The 23,714-nt window shown below is 44.3% G+C and overlaps 2 protein-coding genes across 11 annotated transcripts in view; one reads left to right on the top strand and one right to left on the bottom strand.

Moving 5' to 3' along the window:
• KCND3 (potassium voltage-gated channel subfamily D member 3) overlaps window positions 1–23,714 on the bottom strand; it is a 117,362-nt gene that overhangs the window by 6,508 nt on the left and 87,140 nt on the right. For all 7 annotated transcript variants that reach the window (XM_083812417.1, XM_083812419.1, XM_083812421.1 and 4 more), the window contains 3 exons: window positions 21,540–21,702; window positions 7,304–7,405; window positions 419–511 (listed from right to left, as the gene is read on the bottom strand). In XM_083812417.1, the coding sequence (XP_083668543.1) occupies window positions 419–511; window positions 7,304–7,405; window positions 21,540–21,702 (358 nt within the window). The remainder of the gene's footprint in view (window positions 1–418; window positions 512–7,303; window positions 7,406–21,539; window positions 21,703–23,714) is intronic.
• LOC310887026 (uncharacterized protein) overlaps window positions 533–23,714 on the top strand; it is a 190,002-nt gene continuing 166,820 nt past the window's right edge. Inside the window, exons 1-4 of one of the 4 annotated variants that reach the window (XR_014575616.1) lie at window positions 533–821; window positions 15,872–16,046; window positions 16,547–16,593; window positions 20,269–21,520. The gene's annotated coding sequence lies outside the window, so the exon portion shown is untranslated. Of the gene's footprint in view, window positions 822–14,962; window positions 15,144–15,855; window positions 16,047–16,546; window positions 19,907–20,268 lie in introns of those variants that run through there. The other 3 variants (XR_014575619.1, XR_014575617.1, XR_014575618.1) reach the window with 3 other exon arrangements.

Below are 23,714 nucleotides of genomic sequence, written 5' to 3'. Positions count from 1 at the left end.
TTTGTTTCTCTTTCAGAAGCACTGAAAAATTTAAACTTAGTATGCAGCTGGTCTATAGGATCTCCCTAACCCCTTGCTGAAAAGTTATTTGTATTCCAGTGAACTGAGCAACCTGCTATTGACTTTGTACTGGTGTAAGTGACCGGAGTAGCAGACAATCACACCACTATCCCTTTGTACAGTGATTTTTTTCTTTTTTAAAGAAGACTCGATGAAATTGAAATGCATTTATTCCATTGCAGGGTATTCTGGGGAACTTGAGTGTCAGTCTGCTCTGGCACAGCTTGGAGGTCCACTTGGGATGTATGCCCACCCGAGTGGCAGTTCAGAGCATACTATGTGCACAACTTTTCCTTAGGAAGCCTGGGACAGGCACAAAGACTTAAGAAGGTGTAGAAAGGGTTGTGTTGCTACTTACGGTTGTTTTTTCCAGGCAGTGCAGCAGGTGGTGATGTTGGCTTTCAATTAAGGAGGTGCCTTTAGTCATATGTTGTTCATCTTCGGTGGATCCCTAGAGTCAGAAAAAGGGGAGGGAGGAACAAAAAACCCAAACCAGGTGTAAAACCATGAAAACAAACAACCACCAGCATCAGCTTTCACAGGGATAAAGATGATAATTTCAGTGTTGTCATCTCTCAGGTTTTTCTCATTAATCTCATGAGAGTAACTCTTTTTTTTCTTTTGTTTCTTTCCTTAATTATTTGGCTAGAAAACTCAGGTGGGGAAATGAGCTTTGATTCAAAACCAATGTGTTTCTAGCCATTTTGTAGCTGTGGAGGAAACACTGCTGTTGTATGGTGGAAAGGCTCTGGAACCAGAAGGTAAATAAAAGCAACTTATGCTGTTTTATTTTTCCTAAAGCTGTTAAGACTTTTAAACTCGTCACGACCTTTGAATGCCAACAGATGTGCCTTGAACTCTGCTGTCTCTCAGGAGACAAAGCATGTGCTGTCTCAGTTCTGCTGAGCTGCTGGCTTTGCCTGACCTTGCTGCTCCGAGCTGGGTCTGCTGGCACTGGCGTGTGTTGTGCTGGGACCTCCTGAGGCACGGCTCAGTGCCAGATCGGAAAGTGTGAACATGGGCTTCTTGTGTCGGACTTTGTAATGCTGTTTCTAGAGCCAGGACTCCTAGATCTGTCTCTCCTCTACGTGAACATGGCCAACTAATCTCCATACTTTGTACGTGCAGTGTGTTAACATGGGGCTGTTCTTCCCCTGCCTCAGCATGCAACGTGTGGTTGTTGGTGGGAAGCTTGTAGCTGGTCCTGAGGCCTGGGTCTGGTGTGCGCTGAAGGCATGGAAACCCTGTCTGAAAGGCAGGGACGAGTGAGGAACAGGCAGGCACTACGCGTATAAGAGTTAATACATATAAATTATCCTATCCAAGTGTACCTCAAATGAAGAAGCAGTGGTGAAGGGTTTATGTCTATGTGAAATGCAGCAGCAGTTCCCTAGGAGGAGGGTCCGTCTCCATTGGGTTCTCACTGAGCTGGGGCTTTTTCTCTGTAGAATAGGGTCCTGTGTTTGATGTCTCGTTAACACAGTGCCCAGGAGTGCAGCAAACTGGGAGGGAACCCCCTGTGCATCACCTAGCACAAAATCTGAACAAGGCAAGCCTGCCCAAAGAGCTCCTGACCCAAGTATCTGAGTGGCTGTACAGCAGGACCTGCGCAGTGAGGGACCAGCTTTCCCCCATTTCCCCAGTGTGCTCAAATGGCTCAAATGTGACTAACAAATTTGTAGGGTAATTCAGAGAGCAGGGTGCATTCAGAGTCAAGCAGGCAGACTGTGCCTTCGGGGAAGGGATTGGGTACAACTGAGAGTATTTATGTCAAAAACATTTTAAAAGGAGTGGTCCCTCCTAGGCAGGTGTGGGAAGAGCTGGGGTGGGGTAGAGCTGCTTTTGGCATAGCGACAAGGAGTTAGGAAGACTTATTGGGGCGCTCTTGTTGGTTTATTTGTGGTTTCTACATCAGGTATGTGTGCACGTAGTGATCTGGGGGAAGAGACTGCTTAGGCAGTGGTGTTACTAGTGGTTAGGATAAGCCACAGGTCTCAGCCCAGTCTCTGTGTTAAGCAGAGGGCCTTGATCTGACAGAAAAAGCTGAAATAGGAAGGATAAGAGGCTGGGAACCTGAGTTCGGTATGCACATCGTGTTTAGCTCTTGCAGAAAGCTTGGCAGCGAGCATTCATCAGGGTAGCGATAGGCCAACTTAGTCACCCTGAGTAGGGGGAAGAAACGCAGTGCTCTGTGCTTCTGATCTCCGCGCTGCATCAGTGACTCAGGTGCTTGCATTCCCCAAACTCCAGCATCTGTCACTTATGCTGTGATCTGGTGATCAGGTACACCTCAGAAATGGAAGGAAAAGAAGTAATAGAGGTTGCTTAGAGAGTTTCTGTGATATTTAAGAGCCAGGGTTATTTTTCTCACTTTCTCTGTTCCGCAGTGGGAGATTTAAAATCTAGGTTGTTTAGGACGTTCTTTCACTGCTACTGTTTAAAGTCCTTGATCTTAAAATTCATTGCAGTTCCGTGACACATTAATCTGCGCATGTCTTTGATGACTAGCATTTCCAAAGACAATTAAATGCATTAAAATGGCAATTAGGTGTTGTGAAATGTTTCCCTGTGCTCCCTGATAAGGGGTGCCTGGTGTCTTCTGTAATGCCTGAATCTTAAGGTCAAAACTGGGTGTGCATGGCTTGAGTCCCTGCTTAGACACAAACCAGCAGGATCTGACTGCTCAGGACAGAAAGTGGGTGGGATGGGAGATGCAGCAGAACCTCTTGGCAGAAGTGCCAAGACTTTGTTTGTTGCTCTAAAGGGGGTCAAATTTAACTGTGCTTAAGGCATTGCTTTTAGATACACCCGTGTGGCACAATGATTCACTGCAAATGTACGTTCTGGATGCCATTTCCTGGATGGCTCTGCGATCCGTAAGTGAAGGAATAACTCTGACAGATGCCAAAACATCGCTGAATTGGTACACTTAGAAAGTTGACTTACTGTATGCAGAATTAATAGATTCCTGTGGGAATGCTTCTTAAGCAGGTTATGGATTTTTTTGTTGCTTTTGTTTTGGAAGGCTGAGCATTCCCAGAAGTAGTTTTAAGAGTAGTCTAAAAAAAATAATCAGTTCCATTCTTCTTATTAACAATCCTCCTGGTGAACTAACGCATCAAGCAGATCCTGTTCCTACCCTACTGAGATTACTGACTCTGGTGAAGTCTGTGTTGGAATATTTCCCAGGGAGGTCCCTGCAAGCCTTAAAGCAAATATAAAACTGCACTAAAACACTCTGGAAAAGGAGGGAGGAAGAGCAGATATTGCAAAAAGTATCTTTATGAGAGGATTTGCTTGAGACAGAAACAAAGCTTCCCTACTTCTGGTAGAAGACCGAAGCCAAATGTCAGATTTTGGCAGCACGATTCAGTCTCTTTCTCTGCCTTCCATTACAAGGCAAATCTTGCCACTGATGGAAATGGATCAAGGGATGGCGGTGACCAGGAGTAAAGTGTAGCATCAGTGAGTATGATTCCTACCTTATCATCTCTTCACCTTCTTCTTCAGCCAGATTGGTGTTTTCAGAACAAGAAAGCATGCAGCCATTCAGAACATCCTAGCATGCAAATTAAGAGAGAGATCTGCAGGCACTACTGCACCTTGAACCGTGAGAGTACCAACACTGCACAGACACTTGGCATTTTGATAGTGCTGCTGAGGACTGTATACCTACAGAGGTTGCATTAGTGGTACCTATGTTACTGCAGGCAAACAAAATCTGTGTCTTCATTAGAAAGTCTGGCTGTAATGAAAAAACTGGTGGGGGGAGGAGGGGGGCTGGCTTGCTGTTTGAGCTGGGGTGCCAGTTTTGCAGGGTTTGATGCCAGCTACCATTCAGTTTGTTCTTGGAAGGCGTTTGCTGAGCTGTTGGTTGCTTCGAGGGAGACTGAAACACACTGTGGCATTGGTTCTGAAGTCCAAAATGTTTCCGCTACAGAGGTATCTTCTACTTAGTGCTTCAGCACACGGAATTGGACGTTGGTGAACTGAGACAAGCTGTTTCAGTGGTTACTGTCCCTCGCTGTGAGAATGGCTATAATGCTTATCTATGACTAAGCAGATTCTGCTTGTGAAAAGGGACAAGACCTCACAACCTACTGTTCCTAGGATATACGCTGCCTAGAATTTTAGCTAAAAGGGAATTTCGGCTAGCTGTACAAGGAGATTATCACTAAGAGGATATGTAGGCTGCTGCCATGGGAAGGAGCTCACCATCCCTTGAGCGCTTCTGACATAAAGCCCACTAAAAAGCTCTCTAAATGAGAAGAAAAAGCTCCGAGTACTTGGTGTCTAGATGGCAAATGCAAAATGCTACAAATCCATGTTTCTAAAGCAAGAGTCTGTGTTCTTGCTAGGAACAGAACTTCTTCCTGCTGCTGTCCTTGGATCAATCCTTTTCTTCATGTGTTCTTTACTCTGATGCAAGGCTACAGGCTGAAGACTTGCTGTTCCCTCGAACGATGCCGTTAGTGTGTTCATTCTGGTGCTAATGAAAGGAAATTCTGGCACATGTTCCGGAATCTTGAACAGTCCTTCTCTCCCAGTTTATTAGTTTGACTGCAGCGTCAGAGCTGGAGTATATTCTGGAGCAGTTTTTTTTTTTTCCCTCAGTTAAACCCTCAGGGTGTCAGACTGCTGGGCAATCTGCTGGACGCTTGTAAAACAATTATACATTGATCATAGTACTGTGTGATTGCTAATGATGAAAGTGATAATATCTAGTCATGGCCATATCATAATTGCACTTGGAATTACTGCTGGGTACCAAACAAGCCCAATGGCAATCTGGCCACGTGAAGTCCATTAAAGTTAGCATGAGTCCTGGGCAAGGTATCAAAATGGGATGTGCACCTGACCAATGAAGCAGTTGGATACTAATTTGACTGAGGGATGTACACAGTATGTAGATAATACTTTGGCCCCTACTATAGCAACTGCACAAGTCACATTCCTTCATTTTTTTTTCTAGCCTAAAAATTTGGCTGGCTAGACTGTGCTGTCATTCACATTTTGTACTCTCTTAAGAATAGTTTGTTCTGCTGCCATAAAATGAAAGGACATAAAATCTTGCCTTGTGGAGTTTAAGTGGTCATGTATACCTTTCTGACAAAGGGTGCTCTGCAGTTCTGTAGTGATTTATTGCCACTGTCTCCGGGTGGAGAGATGTCTTGGTTCTTGATTCAGGATTGAGGGTAGTCCTCAAGTAGTCAAAGATCATTTCCTGGCAGTGGTGCAGATGCCAGGCATGGCTTTGGCAGGTTTCTTGTTCTAGTCAATGATATTCCTGTGTGGCACAGGCAGATGGTAGTTCTTCCTTCCTTCCCCTCAGCCTTTGCTTTTGGCTGTTTCATCTGGAAGTTCCATAGGTGGGGATATTTTCTTACAATGTAATGATAGAAGTGTATCTAATGTTTGGTGCTTTCCCAAGCAGAGGTCATGGGCTGTGGGGAAGTTGTGTTAGCGTTTAGAGCTGTAGGCCCACTAGAAAGCAATTTGCACCCAGGAAAGCGTGGGAAGACCTGCTCTAGGCGCTAATCTGTATCTAACTTTTTAACGGGTAAAAACAATCCTTTAGAGCCTCTTCAGAAATGTTTTTGTTATCTTTCCTGTGTGTACAACGGCTTGGTAGCCAACAAAAAGACCCTTCTTCCAATTATTTTTGGGCAGGTGCCAGAAAATGAACCCATTCAGCCCAATATTTCTCTCAACCTCGTACAGTTTGGATTTAAGCGTTGGTGTGTCAGCTGCTCTCCTGTGAGCGATCTTGGCAGGGAATTTTGGTTGATGAGAGATGTGAGGGGATTCATGTTGGGATGACAGGCTGGAAGATCAAATGAAAACTGTGTCCATGCTAAGCTCCTCTGGTGTGTTTTTTTTTTTTTTAACTAGAAATTTAAAGCAAAAGTTTAAATTGTAGCCAGTTTTTTGAATGTTCCTGAGTAATAACACAGACTCAGCTGAGGTGGTGTCCCACTCCTGAGGCCTTCCTTGGTGGGGAATTAATCTCTGGACTACATGTGACCAGTCTTTCTGGTCCCAATATTTTCTTGATATAGAAACTTTCCTTGAGCTGCTCAAGAGCAGCATGTGGTTCTAGAACCACATATTTTCCAAGCGTCGCTGCCATTTGTTGAGCGGGAGACATTTTTTGTGTAGTTAGGATGATCGAACTTGTTTTGGAGGGGAGCACAGAAACTGATCCGGGCATCCTGCCTTCCAAATCCATATTTCATGTAAAGTATGTTTGAAAGCTACTCCAGTTATAAAAGACCACACTTCGTTATCTAGGTCTGCACCAAGAAACATCCTATATGTAAAACCAGGTGATGCACAATTTGCTTCTGTGTGCTGGACCTGCTGATCTTGGGTAGGAATGGGCTCAGGTCCTAGCGAGCAGCTTGTAACACCATGAGCTTGAAAAGGGTTTTCAGCTTTGATTTTACAAATGCAAACATCCTGGCAAGGATGTATGCCAGGGAAAATAGTAGACATTTGAAGGATTAGGCCCCAAGTAAGGATGCACGAACAAGTGCAAGGCGGCTCTGGTGGCTCAATTAGGCATTCTTCGTCTTGTTCTTTGCTCCCCACATGCACGAAAGGCTGCTTTATTTGAAATGGAATCCATGAAATGTGCTAATACCTGCTCTGGTGTTGATCAGGCTTACTGTAATAACCTGCTCTCGTTTTCACTGATTCCGCTGAGCAATCTGACGCACTTACATTTTTTCTTCTCATGAATAGCTAATATTAGCCTCCAGATGCCTTTCTATTAAAAATAAACCCACCACCAAACTGTCTGAAACAGGAGCTAGGGAATATTTTCCTGTCCTGTTAGGCAGATAGTCCATATTAGGGAGAGACTTCTAAAAATAAATAACTATATGTTGAACGACTGTGGATATTTATAGCCCAGGCAGATGCTGGGTGGTCCAAAGCAGTGCAGCTCCCACAGCTTCATCGCACCAAGGTTTGAGCGAGCTGTGAACCTGGCCACTGCTGGAAGGCTGGATCCTTTCCCAGCTCAAGAAGGAGCCCAAGGAAGTTTCTTCCTCTGCTCCAGTCCTGCAGCTGGACTCCAGCACAGCATACGCAGTAGTGCAGGTACAGCAGCACGCCCTCCGGGGAGGCTGCCGCGCCGCATGGCCAGCGATGCGGGTGGCAACAGGGAGGGAGCCCAGGGAGGGGTGGGAGCAGGGAGCTTCCCAAAGTCTGCAGAAGGAGGTGTTTTGTCTGCACTCACCGTCAGCTCGAGGGCTTCGTTCAGGAGGCCGTTGCGCTTGCTGTGAAGGTAGGCGTTGGAGCTGCCCGTTTTGGCCACTCGAATCCTCGCAAGCCGGGCTTTCTGCAAAGGAGACAAATAAGCTGGATTTATACTTTGGCACACCAAGCGGTCAGTCCTGTGCTGTCTGTACCAGGACGAAGGCAATGTCAGGTTCTCCCTGTGCCTGAAAAACCTGGGGATGAAATGCAGGGGGTATGCGGGCAGGACAAGGCTGCTGGTGAGAACAGCAAGCGCGGGGCTGTTTCCAGGGCCCAGATGAGCACGTAGATCTGAAGAATGCAGCTGCCACAGTGTTAGTGGTCTTTCCAGAGATAAGAAGTGAGTTCCTGCAGCAAACACGCTGACACCTGGTACCTGGTGGTGCCAGGTAACTGCTGCTGCAGTGTGAGTGGCTGCTAAGAGGCGTTCCGAGGGAGCAGAGTGGGAGACATTTGGTAACTTGCTTGCTTACCAGTCAAGTAACAAAAATCCTTGGTTTATTGGGAAACACTAATGAAAAGCACGTTCCTCATTCTGCGGTAGACAAAGGCACCTTATTTGTTCCTTTTGTCCCCTGCACTGGCAACGTTAGTTCATTAGCTTTGGTATCTGACACTATAGGACTGTTTGTCCCAAAACATGCATCTCTTTGCAGAATGACAGAAGTCATTCTGCATCAACACTCTTCTCATTTTTATTTATCCCTGACCTTCTTGACATCTAGAAGAACAAGTTAAATGATAAAAAGCAGCCCAGAACAAAGCAAGAAAAACTAATAAGGCCCTCTTCTCTTTTGATCACGTTTTTTTTTTTAGCTTTCCAGTTAGTCTTTTCAAATGTTGCCTGCTTCTCTGTCAAGTGCTGATTTGCCTTTTTCTTTTCTACTGTTAATTTATGACTCAAACACCATTAAAAGTAAATACATGAAATAGCTGTGGCTATTAAAAATAATTACATTGTGCTGTATTTTAAAATGCTGCATAATCTTTTAAATAACATGGAACTCGTGATTTTCCTTTCTAATTAGAGGTGCTAATGGGTATACACTGTATGAACAGTAAAGCCAAGAGGCAAATATCTGCAGTGGGTCCAGAGAGTGTAATAATTCTAGGAGCTCTATTACTGTACATGCATGAGTGACTCTGGCCCTCAGTACTTGAAAGATTTGTTTAACCTTAAGAGCTTCCACTTAAACAGACAATTTCTTAGAAAACAACACGCAGAGGACAGTGCTTTGCAGCATTAATTAGGAGTCACAGACTATGAACAGCCTGAAAAATAGACATGCTTTTTGGCACCCCAAAATGGGGGCATCCAAAATTGAATTTCTTTTCTATATTTCACCTAGATTTCATTGTCCCATTTTAATGTTAATACTCCAAGTATATGAGCGTGAAGTCTCTGATGAAAATTACTCTATACTGAAGATGCAACAAGAATATGAAATTTGATCTTCAGTTTTTCTGAGGTCTTTGCAAACTGCTCTTGCTCTAGGACCTAAATAGAGACCGGTCTCAGACTGGAACCCAGAGCAAAAAAATCAGACTAGAAGCTAGGAGTTGCAGGTAACAGCCAAGTCTCAGCCTGTGCTCCATGAGGTTTACTGACCGTGGTGTAACTTCTGAGTGAACCTGCAGATGAGTTAGGGGAGGGAGCGGGGATAAGGGATCAAAGACTAGTCCATTTCTTAGTTACATGGTACTTTCTCCCTGTTAATTACATTTTCATGAAATTTTCTTCTATTTTAAAGCAATACGCCTTTGTGTGTCTGTTGCTATCCAAAATGATCTTATCTCTTCTGTAGTCAGGACTGGGTGGTGGATCCAGTGATGGTCTTTACAGTGAGGCTCTGATGGCAACCACAGAAGACTTCCCTTCCTTTTCCTTTCTGTGCTTGACAGAACATCAGCTCCTTTTGCTGCAGGAAATACGAGTCCTTCAACCTACCCACCTCACGTACAGCAGGAAAAGTTTCATCATCTTCAGTTGCTATCATCGTCAGTTCAGTCAATTGTTAAAGTGGATTCAGTCTTAGGCTCTTGTAATGAACATTATTCCCTTTGCCTTCAGGCTAGCAGGAGATCAAATATTAATAGCTGTACTCCACATGGACTGGAGATGGTTCGTTTCTGAGGTCTGTTCTCTTTTCTCCTTTGAAACAGGGCCACTAGCTATCTTAATAATTAAACCCCATAGCTTTTGTAGTTTAGAACAGACGTTGTTATTTTAAAAAAATGTCAGTGGGGCAGGGCAGAAATTAATCCTATTTTCCTTACACAAAAGACTGTCTAGGATAGTCACTTCACCTAACTCTGTGCCCCCATCATGATTAAATTTGGTAGATATCTTGATTAAGTCAGCTAGAGAAGTTAATTAAAATTGGTGCCTAAAATTGGTTTGGCCCTCCAGATAATTTCCCAAGTTGGACTAGAAACAACTCTAAAGCTATGGTTCATGGTTTTTATGTGAAAATATGTGAAATGTGCATTATTTGGAAAGCACATCTATCAAGTTGTGCGAGCTTTACAAGATGTCTAGGTAGGTGTTTTATGTTTATGGAGGATGCAGTACTTTAATCACACCTGAGAGTAGCACAGCAACTCTCCCCTGGCATTGCAGTGGAGGTTGGACACTGGTCTGGGTGACTGAGCTGAGTGGGTTGTGGGCGAGAGGGGCACCTGGCAGCAAGCTTACAATTCAGGTTACAGGCAAAGCAGGTAAAAGCTGGCTGTTTCAGCAAAGTTTTGTGTTATCTGCTGGGATCCATCAGTCTGGATGGGGCAGGCCAGCAAAGGTATGCTTTGACAGGGGAAGAGTAAAGTGCAGGAGCAGAGGCCTTGCACTTAGGGCGCCCCGCACAGACTTTGAAGGAGCAGTGTTTTGTAGAGAACCCTACACTGTGTACTGGCACATATCTAACTGTCAGAGAATTAGGCTGATGGGGTCTTCCAAATTCTGCCAGTTTGTAACACTTGTGGGTATGCTTTTGTTATTTCAGCTCTGTTTACGTGCCTCGGTATTTCTGCTCTGCAGGACAGGAGAAAGCCAAGTGCAGGACCTTGGGTTTCTGACCATCTGCTGCAAATGTCTTTGGAGGGGATAGCTGTCTTCTGCATCTCATCCCACAAATGTGGCAGACTAAAGGTCATTAGGGCCAGGCCTGAGATCACTGTTACTGAATATAACCCCTGCACAGAGAGTCTAAAAAAGGAAAGAAAACGGCACACTGTGTCTGCATGTAGAGTGGTAAGAGGAGTTGCTAGGAAACCACAGGATCTCAAAATGCATATGACCTAATCTGGAAGATAATTTATATGATGAAAATAATAATACTAATGACAGCCACTTACAGGTTAGAATGATTAATTTGGTTATCTTAGTGCCCACGTGTTTCTGAGAGCAGGGTGAAAGGCAGGTCTCAATAACTTCTGGCTCCTTCCTGCTTTTTAAGAAACTGGAGACTGAATAAGCAGAAAGGCAGTGAAGCCCTGCACGTGTAGAGTGCTGAGATAGGTGGTGAGGATGATGTAAGTGGCTGACAGCATCCTGGGTACCTGCATTATCCAAAGGGGCTAGCAAAGGAGAAGTAGAATAGCATGCCTTCACCGTTTAGCTGCGTTGGAGAAGGGAAAGAAGCCGGAGTTGCAGGCTAGGAAAAATGCTTACCAGATGGCAGGCCCAGGAAACAGCTAATTATTATTTATTAATGATTTTCATCTAGTTCTTATGGAGATAATGTTCACTCTTGATTTATGTGGTATCATAAACTATTAAGTTACAATCTATGACATAATTTCATATTTGCCAGACATCTTCAGCTTTCCAGATCTTCTGTGCCTTTGTGCAAGGCGATGGGCTGGAGCACATGTATATCAGGTACTGGATGTGCGGGTCCTCTGCCCCCTCCTGCTCCCTCTTTGGGCTGGAGCTGTTATTAGCATTATCCTTCCTACCTAACTTTATCTGCTAAAACCACATGAAGAGCATTCCTGGCAGAAAATGCAGCTACGATGGATATTTAATAGTGCTTCACATTTTATCTCCTAAACAATTAGTAGTTTGAAAATGAGCAGTCCTATTGGTGACTGCTGCAGTGAGTCCAGGGGTGTAGTACATGTACACCACTGGTCTTTTACTGCTGACATGAAGCCGTTCTCAAAAGTAATCAATGGAATACTCTTGATCCGATTTTTATTTCTAGGGTACAATGTCAGAGCCATTCAGTAAATGCTCATTTTTTTTCTTCTTGCATTTGTCTGCATCTGATGCTAGTTTGAGTTTGCACTTGAAATGATGTTGTGTTTGACTCTAATTTTATTATAAAATTCAAAAAAAAAGAATTCAGGAAAGACTTCAATTTGTACTCCTGAGTGGGAATTCAACACACATGTGTAACTTGGAAAGGGGATGAATTCAATCTTCATCTGGTGGAAAACAGCTTAGCTCCCCTGGTCTGTTGGGGTAGTTTTCCTTTGCAAGCGGAAAACAGAAAATTCTTCTTTTAAAAAATAAAAAATAAAATATTGTCTAGAGCAGACAAGAAATTAAATGAATCTACTGCTTGTCGAGTGCTTTCCTTAATATAATCATGTGACACTCATCTGTCCTACTTATGGCTCTGAGAAGCTGATATGCCATCTTTAACAAAGCTTGGAAACAGGCTGGACTGCCAAATTAGGACTCAGGATTATTACATGCGTTTGAACAGTGAGCGAAATAATAGCTGTTTAAAAAGCAAATGGCCCATATAATAAGTACTGGTTGTTATTCTGCTAACCCTGGTTCCATCTGGCTATTGCAATAGGCAATGGAGTTACAGCAGAATTAGAAGAGTCAGTTTCTGCAGATCATCTTTCTGTCATTTTAACCTTTCTAAGAAATGAAGTATGCACATTCGGACTTTCCTTCCTCTAAATTCTTTACATTAAGCAGCTTTTGAGCCAAGTTTAAATATTCTGTCGCTTTTGCTTTGGGGGAGATATTGTAGAGCTGCATATGAAAATTAGACTGTGTAGAACTCATTATATTCCTATATAATTTGATAGAACCACTTACAGTCAGACCTTGATCTTATTTTGGGCCTCTTCATTACTTTCCAGAGATGAAAGATTCCCCTCCCCTCCTCTGTGGCTCTCCTTTTAATCGTACCTTACCCTTGGCACCATTAAAGCAACAGAACATCATTTCAGATGCACTATATCGTTTAATCTTTTCCAACACTGAAGAACACGATGTTCAATCTATTTATAGAACAATGCACAGAATATGGAGTTTAATGGATTTCAACTTCTCTACTAGTCATAGATATCCTAGCCGATAAAACAGAACTTTGAAAAGAGTCATAATACGCAAAACTCGAATTGGGAAATGCAAGACTGTCAGGAAGTCTCTGGAGCACTGAGGCCAGTTCTTGCCTACTGCAAACCTAACAAGCTCTGGATTAAAACTAGTGAAGCTCTTACTCCTATTGGGCATCTACTTTAGAACCTCATTCTTCTATTTAGAAAATAGCTTCTGATTTCCTGCCTGCATGTATTTATCACCAGTTTTACTCAGTTGCCATTGTATTGACGTTTTCTTTTTACATAGACCATTTCCTTTCTGTTGTTTGTTGCTTATTCATTCTACTGCAAAGAACAGAATAAGCTTCATTTTTCCTGGAGTTTCATAATTCTCACTTTATTCCTTTGCTTGACACTTAAAAAGTAAGCTTTTTTCAAGGTCACTTTGTATTTCCATCCTCTATAGATGCCCTGCATATTTCTCGTTTTTCCATTTACCCAGCCATCCACCCAGTGAGGGTTGTATTCAGACCCTGATCTCTGTAAGAACTGACCATATGGACAATTTTTTCTTTGTTGAAATACACATTATACATAGCTCTCCCATCATGGCTGAAATTCGAAGCTTGCTGTGTGCTGAGGTTCCTGTGCTGCTAGTCCAGCTGACTAACAAAGTTAGCTCCCTTCACTTCTTAAGCTTGCCTCTTAATATGATAACTGAAAAACAAACAAAAACCCAACCCTGAATATGTTTTTGTCTTCTTACCACTATAAGAGATCTTAGAGCTTGAGTTAAAGTCACTCCAGGGATGCATGGTCAAAGAGGTGCGGTTGCAGTGTACTGGGAATATGTTATAGTTCATCGGAATTGGAAGTGAAGTGTTACGAGGTTTAAGTTAGGGTGCTGAAGTTTGTTTAGAAACACTAATAAGCGTCTTCTCAAGAAAAAAGCCTCATGTTTTCCTGCAACATTAATGGAGAGCTTGCTGTTCTCAGTTGTTATAAAGGTTCTTGGTTTCAGAGAAAGCAAAGTATGATGAATGTCTACCTGGGATCTGTCTGTCTGTCTCCAGATCTCACTTGTTATAACATCCTTCACGCAGCTCACACCCCTAATTAAGAGCTATAAACTATTCAGGGGATGCAGAAATTAACAGAATTTAATCTAGTGTCAGATGCCAATTTACTAGGCCTGATTATATGAACAGTAATTAATGGTGTGGAGGCTTGTGATTAGCTACAAAAAATGGAGGCCATCGCTTCACGTAGTGCTACTCACACCTTCCATGGGAAGATAGAGGAAACACAGGAGGAGAAAAACAACCACAAACCTTTTTATGAAACTCGAGAGAGCTAAGCAAACCTGTAAAGCTCCCCGTGGAATCAAGCACAAGGGGGTGAGGAGGCAGCAGGGCTGTTTTCCTGCTTTGTTGCTGACTCATTAGCAATCAGAGCACTTGGTTCTGAACCGCAGGTACCCACCAGCAGCGAGTGACCGGTGTTGGGCTTTCCTTGCGTGAGTGCGGGCAACGCCAGCCCGGGTAAGGGCAGGAGCCGTGCTCCATGCCACTTCTCCATGCTTCAGGCTTTCAGCAGTAATTGAGGGAAGTGTTGCTGGCTGGCAAATGAAAATTACTCCAAAGTCATCGGATGACAATAAAGTTGTGCAGTGCAATTGGCTTTCTAACTGAATCTGCTCTTAGTTGTTCCTCCTGTTTCTGAGGTCTCTGGGGACAAGTCTCTTGCAGCCGGCTTTTGGAAAAGAAAGGTCTGTCAGAAACCCATCCCGTGGTCATATTTGATGAGTGAAGGCTCATACAAGAATGTGTGTCACAGCTCACATCTCTACAATGACAGCCACAAAACATTGGCTGCATGCCTCTCTTTGGCAAATATCAAGGGAGAAACCTGCTTCTCGCGCTATATCGGGCGCTGCAGCGCTCCCTGGGCTGTCAGCAGAAAGCTGCAGAGTTGTCATGGTTACTCGCTTCCCTGGCCTCGGTTTGCATTCCAGCATCGTTGCACGTTCCTGCTAGAATGGCTCCTAATTGTCCTGACTCAGTTGCTAACGAAGCTGATGTTTCATATGTGGACAGAAATGCGCTGGCTGGCGGCTGGGTGCTGGAGATTGTGGACAATGTGTAGAATTGCTCCTTATTATTGTATTTGTTTGGAGTTAATGCTGAGTTCGGGCTAAATGGCTGCGCTTACCCGGAGAACAGGTGGCTCAAATTGCCACCAGGCACTGGTCTGCATAGTAAACAGAAGAGTTCTGCTCTGCTGTGACAAAGAGGAGAAAAACTATTTCCTAAGGAGCAATTTGTCTGGTAAATCGAACTCCTTTTTCTTCCTGCAGAGTACTTGCAGGCAGACTGTGATTTCCGCATAAAGATATTTTTTTTGGAAGATGTCAGTAAGCTGCACGCGTGCTCTTCGTTCCCTGGCCTGCTCCTGGGCTGGCTCTGCCAGCACTCGCTGCGCTTGTTACCCGTGGCTGGGCAGGGACCCGCGTGCCGCCTCTTCTGCTGCCTCGCTCGGTGAGTCGGCAAGAATCACCGGTGTAAAAGCTCAGATACAGAAATGTAATACTACTCACACTCAAGATTTTACCATAGGAAGGTTTCAGTTTATAACCTTGTATGTGTACGTGAACTAACTGCAAGAAGCCACTGAGCCAGTAAAGAAGCGGATTTATCCCAGTTTTATGCTTGAGAACACCTGAGTCTCAGAGAGGGAAGCGTGGAAGGGTGATGCTGCAAACATCCGTGTTAGTCAGAACAATGACAATGGCTGTAGTGGGGAGACAAAAGAGGGTGACAGGCTCCTGTTTGTGCCTGGAGAGGGCCTGCCTTGTGCAGGTTTAGAGCCTGATCCGATGCTGAAGTTATCCGCACGTACTGCTTGATTGGATTTGCCTGACCTCTGAACAACAAAGACTTGCTCTGAGTCAGACTTTGCAGACCACTGCTGCTGGGTGGAGTGGGAGGAGTGCAATAATGGGATTTGGGACTTTTCGCCTTGGGCCATGTGAGACAGCTGGGAGTGGTTGCAGAGAAATTCTGCAGAGGCCCTTGAGCGATGTGCTAAGAGACCGCAGGGTTTTCCCACCTGTCTGACAGAGGTGGGTAGGGGACTGCCCTCCCAGCACCACGTCTATCAGGACGAATGCTGCTCTTCACCTGCTAATCACTGGCAGGGTACAAATCAGTTACAGCAATAAGCTTTACTGCCATTTTTACCCACTTGAAGCGATGTTTTTTTCCAGACCCAGTGGATATATCCGTGGTGCTTAATCTGGACGTAACCATGCATTGTAGGTGCATTGGCACAAGGCTGTGGCGTTCAGCACATAGACTGGGAACTGCACAGAAGCTGAACAGCACCAGCCCACTTGGTTCTGCGTTGCTGAGGCACAGTGGCAAAATAACTGGTTAACAGAGGTAACAGTGAAGAGTCTGATCGCTAGAAGCCCGTTCCAAAGTGGGACAGGGCTTCCCAAGGCTTTTGGCAGAATGTTTTGAATGCAGGTCGAGGCAATTTCAGATAGCATTTATTTAGACATCTGGGATGAAGCCAGCAACATCAGCCATTACAAATCCTACCAACTGTGCTATATAACGAGCCATCTGGACAGAGCCCCACAGCCTGGCCTTGCAGCAGGTGGGGAGGGGAGGCACCATGTTCCTGGGGTGGCCAGGGAGCCCCCCGGGGGGATCTGTCGGGTTCTTACACACCACAGGCACTGCCTGGTCAGGACTGGGACGTGATGAGAAATGGCCTCAAAGCCTGAAATGAATGTAGGGAGGGTTGGGGATGCCTGCGGAAGTTATTTCAGCCGGGCATCCGGCCACTGTCCACAACAGGCTCGGTATTCAGGGCTTGCTTTGGAGGCTGGGCCTGTAATGTAAACTACCTCACTGATTTCAGTTTTTCTTTTCAGAGGATGGATTACAGACATCTGGTAGCCTGATGTAATTTTGGAGCCAGGTACTTTGAACTAGCTGAACTGGTGGAGGATGCCACTTGCTTTCATGGGTGGTATGAAGGAGAAGAGGAAGGATCCCTGGTTGGTTGGTTGGTGTCTTTTCCCTGAATTGTATTAGGGAATGTGGCAAACAGGACAAAGAGGAGGAAGAGGTACCTACCCCAGAAAAAATGAAGTTTCTCCTAAAAAAAAAAAAAGAAATAAAAAAAAAAATCTTTTTTCCCTGTCAGAAACTGTTAACAATCAACAACAACAAAAACACATTCCCCCCAGATTCATTGTGGTTGAAAAAAACATGTTTTTTAAATGTCAGCCAGCTCCAGTTTTAACCTTATTGTTTCTCTCTCTCCTCAAGTTCCCAACCCCGTCCCCTGCTGGGAACTGAGTCATGTTCTGTCGCTGAGCTCTCCTTAGACAGCTCAGCTCAGCTCTGCTCGAGTCACTTTTTCTGGCCGTTCTGTTCCACGCTTTGAAGTTCACTAACCCACCTCCAAAATTTAGGGTGTCAGCTGAAAAACAGAACATTTCAAAGCTGACTCCCCTGCTCTGTAGAAAATCAATTATTATAATGGCCTTGTTATTGACAGGTGTGTGGGCCGCCTTTCTCATGGGTAAGATGATGACATAAATCTAGCATTAAGCATTCTCTTCGTCACCATCTTCCCTCTACAGCAGCTCCACTGACTGCAGTCCTGTTTTCCATGCCTCTGGGAGTGACGGCTGGGTCTGGAACAGGCTGTTTCTAGCGTGCCTCTTATGGAACAATCAGAAAGATATTTGCGTCCTTACTCTTCCTTTTGGCTTAAGCCCCTTTTCAGCATCTCCATAGTTACCTCTTTGTCCGCCTGCAGTCATAGCTGCCTGTGTGCAACCACCTCGCGAGCAGTTCTTGCGGTCTGGAATAACCTTCCTCCGTCTATTTCCTCTCGGCAACTTCCATCTGAGAAGATGTGGCTTCTCCCTCCCCACTTTGTTGCTGTCTCCTGCTGTTACTGGCTCTGTGATTGAATGCTTTAATTCACCCGCCTGGCAATGCATCTGCTTCTCTGCTCCACCTAGGCTGTGCCATCTACTCCTTGATAGCCTATGTCGCAGTTTTATGTGATAGCTGCCATGCGAAATCATTTTGTCCTGGGTGGACCTTTCCTGTCCTAAACTTGGGTGGTCGGTTCTTCCCTGAGAGATTCCAGATCATTCCAGTAAACCATTGGAGAGCAACGTGCTCTTCTGGGACCTGGCTGCACCAAGCTCTAAGGCCATATCTATTGCGTTATCCGGCGGTGTCTCAGCCGTGCATTTCTCTACTACCCTGCTCAGGTGGGAATAGCATTGTGGCTTGGGGTTGTATTCACAGTGGCTAACTTGTAAACAATGAACTGTTTTGCTGTCAAAGGAGCAGCATGTTCAGCAGCTGCTCCTCGCTGCCTCTGCTCCTCCTTCCTGGGGCTGCAAAGTGGGAGCTGTGCTCAAGCCAGCTCCGATACTTGTCTGCTTCTTCACGTTGCATCTGAACTGCAAGCTGAGCACGGCAAGAGGGACTCCAGCAATACGTGAATTACGAAGTCATTCAATTGTCAAGCCTTTTAAGTGTCAAGTTCTACTTTAAACCCAGAGACTGTGACATTCAGTAAAGAACAGCATCGTTTCAATGTCAGGAAGGTCTATTCTTAGCACATCAGTCAAAAAAGAAAAAAGTCTTTGGGGGGGGGGGGAGGCAACCAAAAAACAATTTTGCCAAAATGAGCCGTGTCAGAAATGATCAATTCATCTTCCATTCAGAGTGACCTGGTCCTTGCTGCGTGCCAGAGGACAAAATTTGATGACACAGCACAATAAATTAAGATTACCAGATCTTCTTGTAATTAATTCTCTTGCAGTGCAGGTTTGGCAAGGAATAATTCATCTCTGAGGTGATTAAAGCACCAGTGGTGGTTGTTTTTTTTTTTTTTCTTTCCTTGTTGTTCTCCCCTTTTTCCCCCTCCCTTTCTTTCTTTTAGGAACATTTTTCCTCAGTTAGTAGAAGAATAGGTGCTGGTGGGTAACAACCCCACCGTATTTTATTCATGCTATTTAAATGCCTTTTCCTCAGTATGAGTTATGAACAAAATAATAAACCTGTTTGGTAACCTACTCTTCAAATGTACTTGATACTGTAACAGGTACAATTCTTGGAAGAAATTGAAGGTCTAAAGCATTTATCATAACACCCTAAAATTATTTACTCCTCAACTAAAAGAGAGAATTTATTTGGCACCCTAGAAACTTAGGGAAGATGTCTGTGTTATTTCTTCAAAGCAGTGTCTCCTAACTCTGCTCACAAAGAGATGCTGTTGGTGGGCGTATTCAAGGGCTGAGAAGGTGCAAAGAGCTTTCTCCAACCTTCTCGAAAAAGCCACGTAAATGTCTTTGTATCTCTAATTAGATGGGAACAGAATTCTATTACTAAAATTTTCTTATTTCTGAAGAAGAAATTGAGTCCTCTGGAGAGTGATGCTGGATCAAGTCTGTTACCAACACAGATTCTCTCTGTGCCCATCCTGACCATCTCCAGAGAGACATCACACCATCACTGTCATCAGTGCGCTTCTGTCTCTCTTGCTCTCCTTAGTATTCATGCAGCGATGATCATGTGAAAATTACTCACACTTTTGACTTGAGAAAACTTTCTTAGCCCAGAAATTCATCCAATATCAAGGGAATTAGAAATTCAAATGGGGAGAAATCATACACTGTGTCAATACAGCAGACCTTATAAAAGCTGCAGTCAATCATATTGGCATCAAAGGTGGTGGTGGCACGCTTCTTTGCCGCCAAGTGGATCGCAGTCCAACAATAAAGGAAAAAGTGAATCAGAACAAAAACCTTCGGTACGCTGCCTGGCCGGGATAGCCTCATCCAAAAGCACTGATCTGGAGTCAGTTCTGGAGCTTCTTTGTGTTGTCATCTGTGGCTACGCACACGTCCTGTTTGGTTATTTGTCTTGCCTGTTTATCTGCCTGGGCTGTACTGTAAAGCAAGTTCTGTCTCTCAGCATATTTACATACTGTTTCAGTAGAACAAGTGCTTTCTCTTAGTCTTCACTTACATAACTGGGCTATTGTGTACTGGCCCCTTAACGAACTTCTATGTGCATATTTCTGTTTAGAAACACTTCTTTTAGGCAATATTTAAGTGTTTTGAATGGGAGCAATTGGGGTTGCTTTTCTGTTCACATAATCATCTAGGTTGGAAGAGACCTCCAAGATCACCTAGTCCAACCTCTGACCTAACACTAACAAGTCCTCCGCTAAACCATCACTAAGCTCTACAATTTCTTGAGAAAGATAAAACATAGGGGAATTTGTTTTTCTTTTATATATATATATATATATATATATATATATGTTTGAAAACGCAAAATGTGTAGCTAACTGCTGAGGAGTATTTGTCCTTATAGGTGCTTAGAAGTTACTGCATTGACCTGTAAGTTCACCGTACTAAGAAATCAGTTGTTAACTGGCTAAGGTTTTGTTGCTGGTTGTGTTGTTCTCTGAGGTTCTGGATTTATGCTATTAAACACAGACGGAATGGAGAGTCCACCTGTCTTCCAGTGATCCAAAGCTAAATTAGCTATTAACACTGAAGTAGTAAAAGATTGTTATAATGCTTGTAATGCCATCCTGTTCGTTACCTGCCAGATTACATTTCTGCAGCCAACATCGCGATAAAAGGTGCTGTCTGCGTTCACGCTGTTCAGTAGAAGAGATTTTATTTAATTTAAAGTGGATGTAAGTGCTGCTGAAAGGTAGAAGGCTGACGCAGCTGGAGACTGGAAGCACAGAAGCTGTGACCCAGGAAGCGGCTTTACAAATTCACAGAGCATTTCTCTGTGCATGAGAGAAAGCGGACAGTATGATGGATCATCTGGTGGTCATCAACAGAAAGGACTCGTGGCAAACATGGAAGCTTCCAAACACACCCCACAACGTGGCTTTGCCCTCATCTGGAGTTTGGATTTCTTCCTCTTCTAAATGATAATGCCAAACCTAATGCAGATATAAATGTAAATCCCAGCAACGATTTACGGAGCCTGTAATTCATTCCTGCGTGATTCTGCCTCTCTGTTACTCTGCTTATGTGCTTTGCCCGCCAGATGTTGTGGTTTTGTAGGTCTTGCATCTCAGCACTCTGCTGTCAGCTCCCTGAGATGCGAGAAGTAGGCAGGACCCAGATGCTTGCCCGCAGCAGAAATGGCACATCTTTCTACTACTATTCGCCAGCAGATCCCCTGAGTCTTGAATTTCTGGCAGACAGAATTCCATTGGGAGAAATAAACCAAACCTTTAGTTTACAGTTGTTGTAAAAACCTAATTCTGGTTTTGTTGTAATTTAGCAGGCTGAAATGGAGTTATAATGATCTGTTATACTTTCTGAGTAAACCAGTAGGTTTATACTGGTAAAAACAGATTTTGGAATATCCGGTAATCCCCTAGCATTTCCAGGTTGTTGGCTTTTGTTTGCTTGTTTTTTCGTATTCCCAGTGTTTTGTCTATGTTAGTCTGCTGCGCTGAGGGCTATGTGTAGCTGATAACTACATGTTTCTGGATGTGTGTCTTCAAAACTCCAGGGCAGAGAGGCAGCAGGAACCAGACAGACAGAAAGACCAACAGCTCCCTTTAGGGGGCACTTAGAGTGCCTCTGTATGTGTACGTATTTATTTCTCACGTGTGTGACAGTGAGCAATAAAAGCCCCATTGCTTCTGACAATGAGGGTCCAGGGTTCAAGTCCCTGTTTGGGTGGTGATAATTTATTTTTCATGGTTTAGTGGGTGATATTTGTGGGAGGGGGATGCTTGCACCAGATATCTTGGTCTATAAACCAACCTTTATGGCCCTATGACATGTAGCACGTCCAGTACCCGGCGTGTGCAATGGGTGAGCTTGTGCTTGGGCGTGGGTTTCGGCTTACCTTCTGCGCTCTCCGCTTGTCGGCCCGCTGGTTCTGGTGGTAAATTCGGCTGAAGTTGGAGACAATGACCGGAACGGGCAGAGCAATGACCAGCACCCCGCTCAGGGAGCAAATGGAGCCAAATATCTTCCCGGCAATTGTCTTGGGCACCATGTCACCATAACTAGAGGGGAAAGAACAAAAAAGGGGAAGCCCCTCCTTCAGACAAGTGCGGTGGCACCAAAAACCTTTTCAGGTTCTCTGAGCGAGCAGCAGCGTGAGTGTCCAGGTCAGACAATAAAACAAAAACCTGCCATACAACCAACAAGTCCTGTGGATTTACACCACGTTCTGGCAATGGATTAAACTACACCAAAGAAGGGTGCCCTGGCTGCAGAATGCCTGTGCCAGCCCAGGCAGTGGCTCAGCATGTTAAATTCATGCCCTCACTCATTCAGCACCTACCTCTCTATGTCACTGAGCTCTAACAAAGTTTGTCTGCTTGTGACCAGTTCACGTGTTTTCATTCCCTTGTATCGAGGTGCAAATGAGGACCGACTTACACTCGTGTTTAAAAACGCGGCAGTTTCCTTGCCATCTATGCATTCAGAAATACAGGGTGCATTAAAGTCTGCATTCAGTAATGAATGAATTCTCAGGAATGAGTCCAGCTGAAAAATGTTAAGACAAACTTCTGCACTGAGGCTGACCCAGCAATCTTTTCATTAACTATTATAATTTGTACGTTAAATAATACCGGCAGAATCGGAGATGAAATAATCCATTTTCTGCAGATGGGAGATCGTGCTGGCTTAGGTTCTTTAGGTTGCACATGATAAATCACTGCTCTGAGTGCTTTTTTGCTGTCTGTGTTTTTACTCTGCAAATTGCAAAAGCTTTTTGTAGCGGTTTTATACTTAAGCTTTAACATTCCCTTCTGTAAAGGCAACCGATGTGCTTATGGCCACTCGGCAGTGCAATAGGAACGAGTGTGGCACTTGTTCCCTAATGCTGTGTTACAGTGAAGGTAGTTGGGATTTTGAATTTTGATTTACAGTTTGGCCTGACACAATCCCCATGTTTTATGCCAGGTGATGGGACCTCTTAATTCTAACCGACTGTGCTGTCGCTGACAGCTCTCCCATCTCGCAGCACAGCCTCTGATACCCAGTCGGGCAGCAGATGCTGGCAGTGCAAACGTTGCTGCCCTGCGTTCAGCAGATGCAGAGGAAACCTCCACAGGAGGCTTGTTCTCCCCTGCTGTTTACCCTCTTGAAGTGGCTTCAATGCTTTCTTCTGCACATGGTTGATAGGCAAATAAAAACCCATCCAGAAAGCTGGAGGTGGATTGCACTGCGTTCTGATTGTGTAACAAAGAGCTCGTTTGTAGCTAATGCCCTCAGAGTATGGTAGGAGCACGATTAGCGCAGCCGCCGACTGAATTTCCAGGCATTGTTTCAGGGAGCCAGTTATTGCATGCTTGTGTGCAAGTGTATATTAACATCAGAATTCAGAGAAGTGATTTTCAGCTGGAGGAAAGGGAAAAGCAAGTGGCCAAATAACAGGTTTTTGTTTGTTTCTGTGTGTGTGTGTCTGTGTTTTTTTTTGTTTTTTTGTTTGTTTGTTTGTTTTTTGTTTTTTTTTTTTTTAAGGGTTGGCACCAAATTGGCTGTGTGCAAGCCACTGGAGTCCAGGAATTCCCAGAGCATCTTTGTGGCTCAGGAGGTCAGGCAAAATCCCACTACAAGCAGGTTTGTCTGATCTGGTCACAGCCAGGAGTGGAAGGGAGGACCTAGGCACTGCAGCCCGCTGAAATTTTGTAGGGGACAGGAAAATGATGCTGAAGTCTGGGCCTGAGGAAGATGTCCCTTGTTTCAGGGTGCTTGAGATCTGGAAGGCTTCTGGTTGCTATCAGATGGTGTTTGGGATTTCCATGCTTTTCTTTAGGGGTATTCTGGTGTTTGATGGAGCAAAAACTGAAAAGTAAAATGATTTATAGCTGAGGTTTTATTTTTCAGACATCACTAGCTAATGCTTAATTATTCCAAGCAGAATCCTTCTCCTGCGCTCACCTGCACTCACGCCGCTCGGAGTGCCGCGAATCGATGCCGTGCTATTTACGTCTGTTAACTTCCTAGCTGCTGCTGCTTTATGCAAAGATTGTTTAAAAGCTCTTGCTAAGTGACAAGGTCTTCT

Source organism: Anser anser (genome assembly GCF_964211835.1).
Source record: "Anser anser genome assembly, chromosome: 27".
NCBI lineage: Eukaryota > Metazoa > Chordata > Aves > Anseriformes > Anatidae > Anser > Anser anser.
Note: the sequence above shows the minus strand (reverse complement) of the source record. Positions and strands in the feature narration are given on the sequence as shown.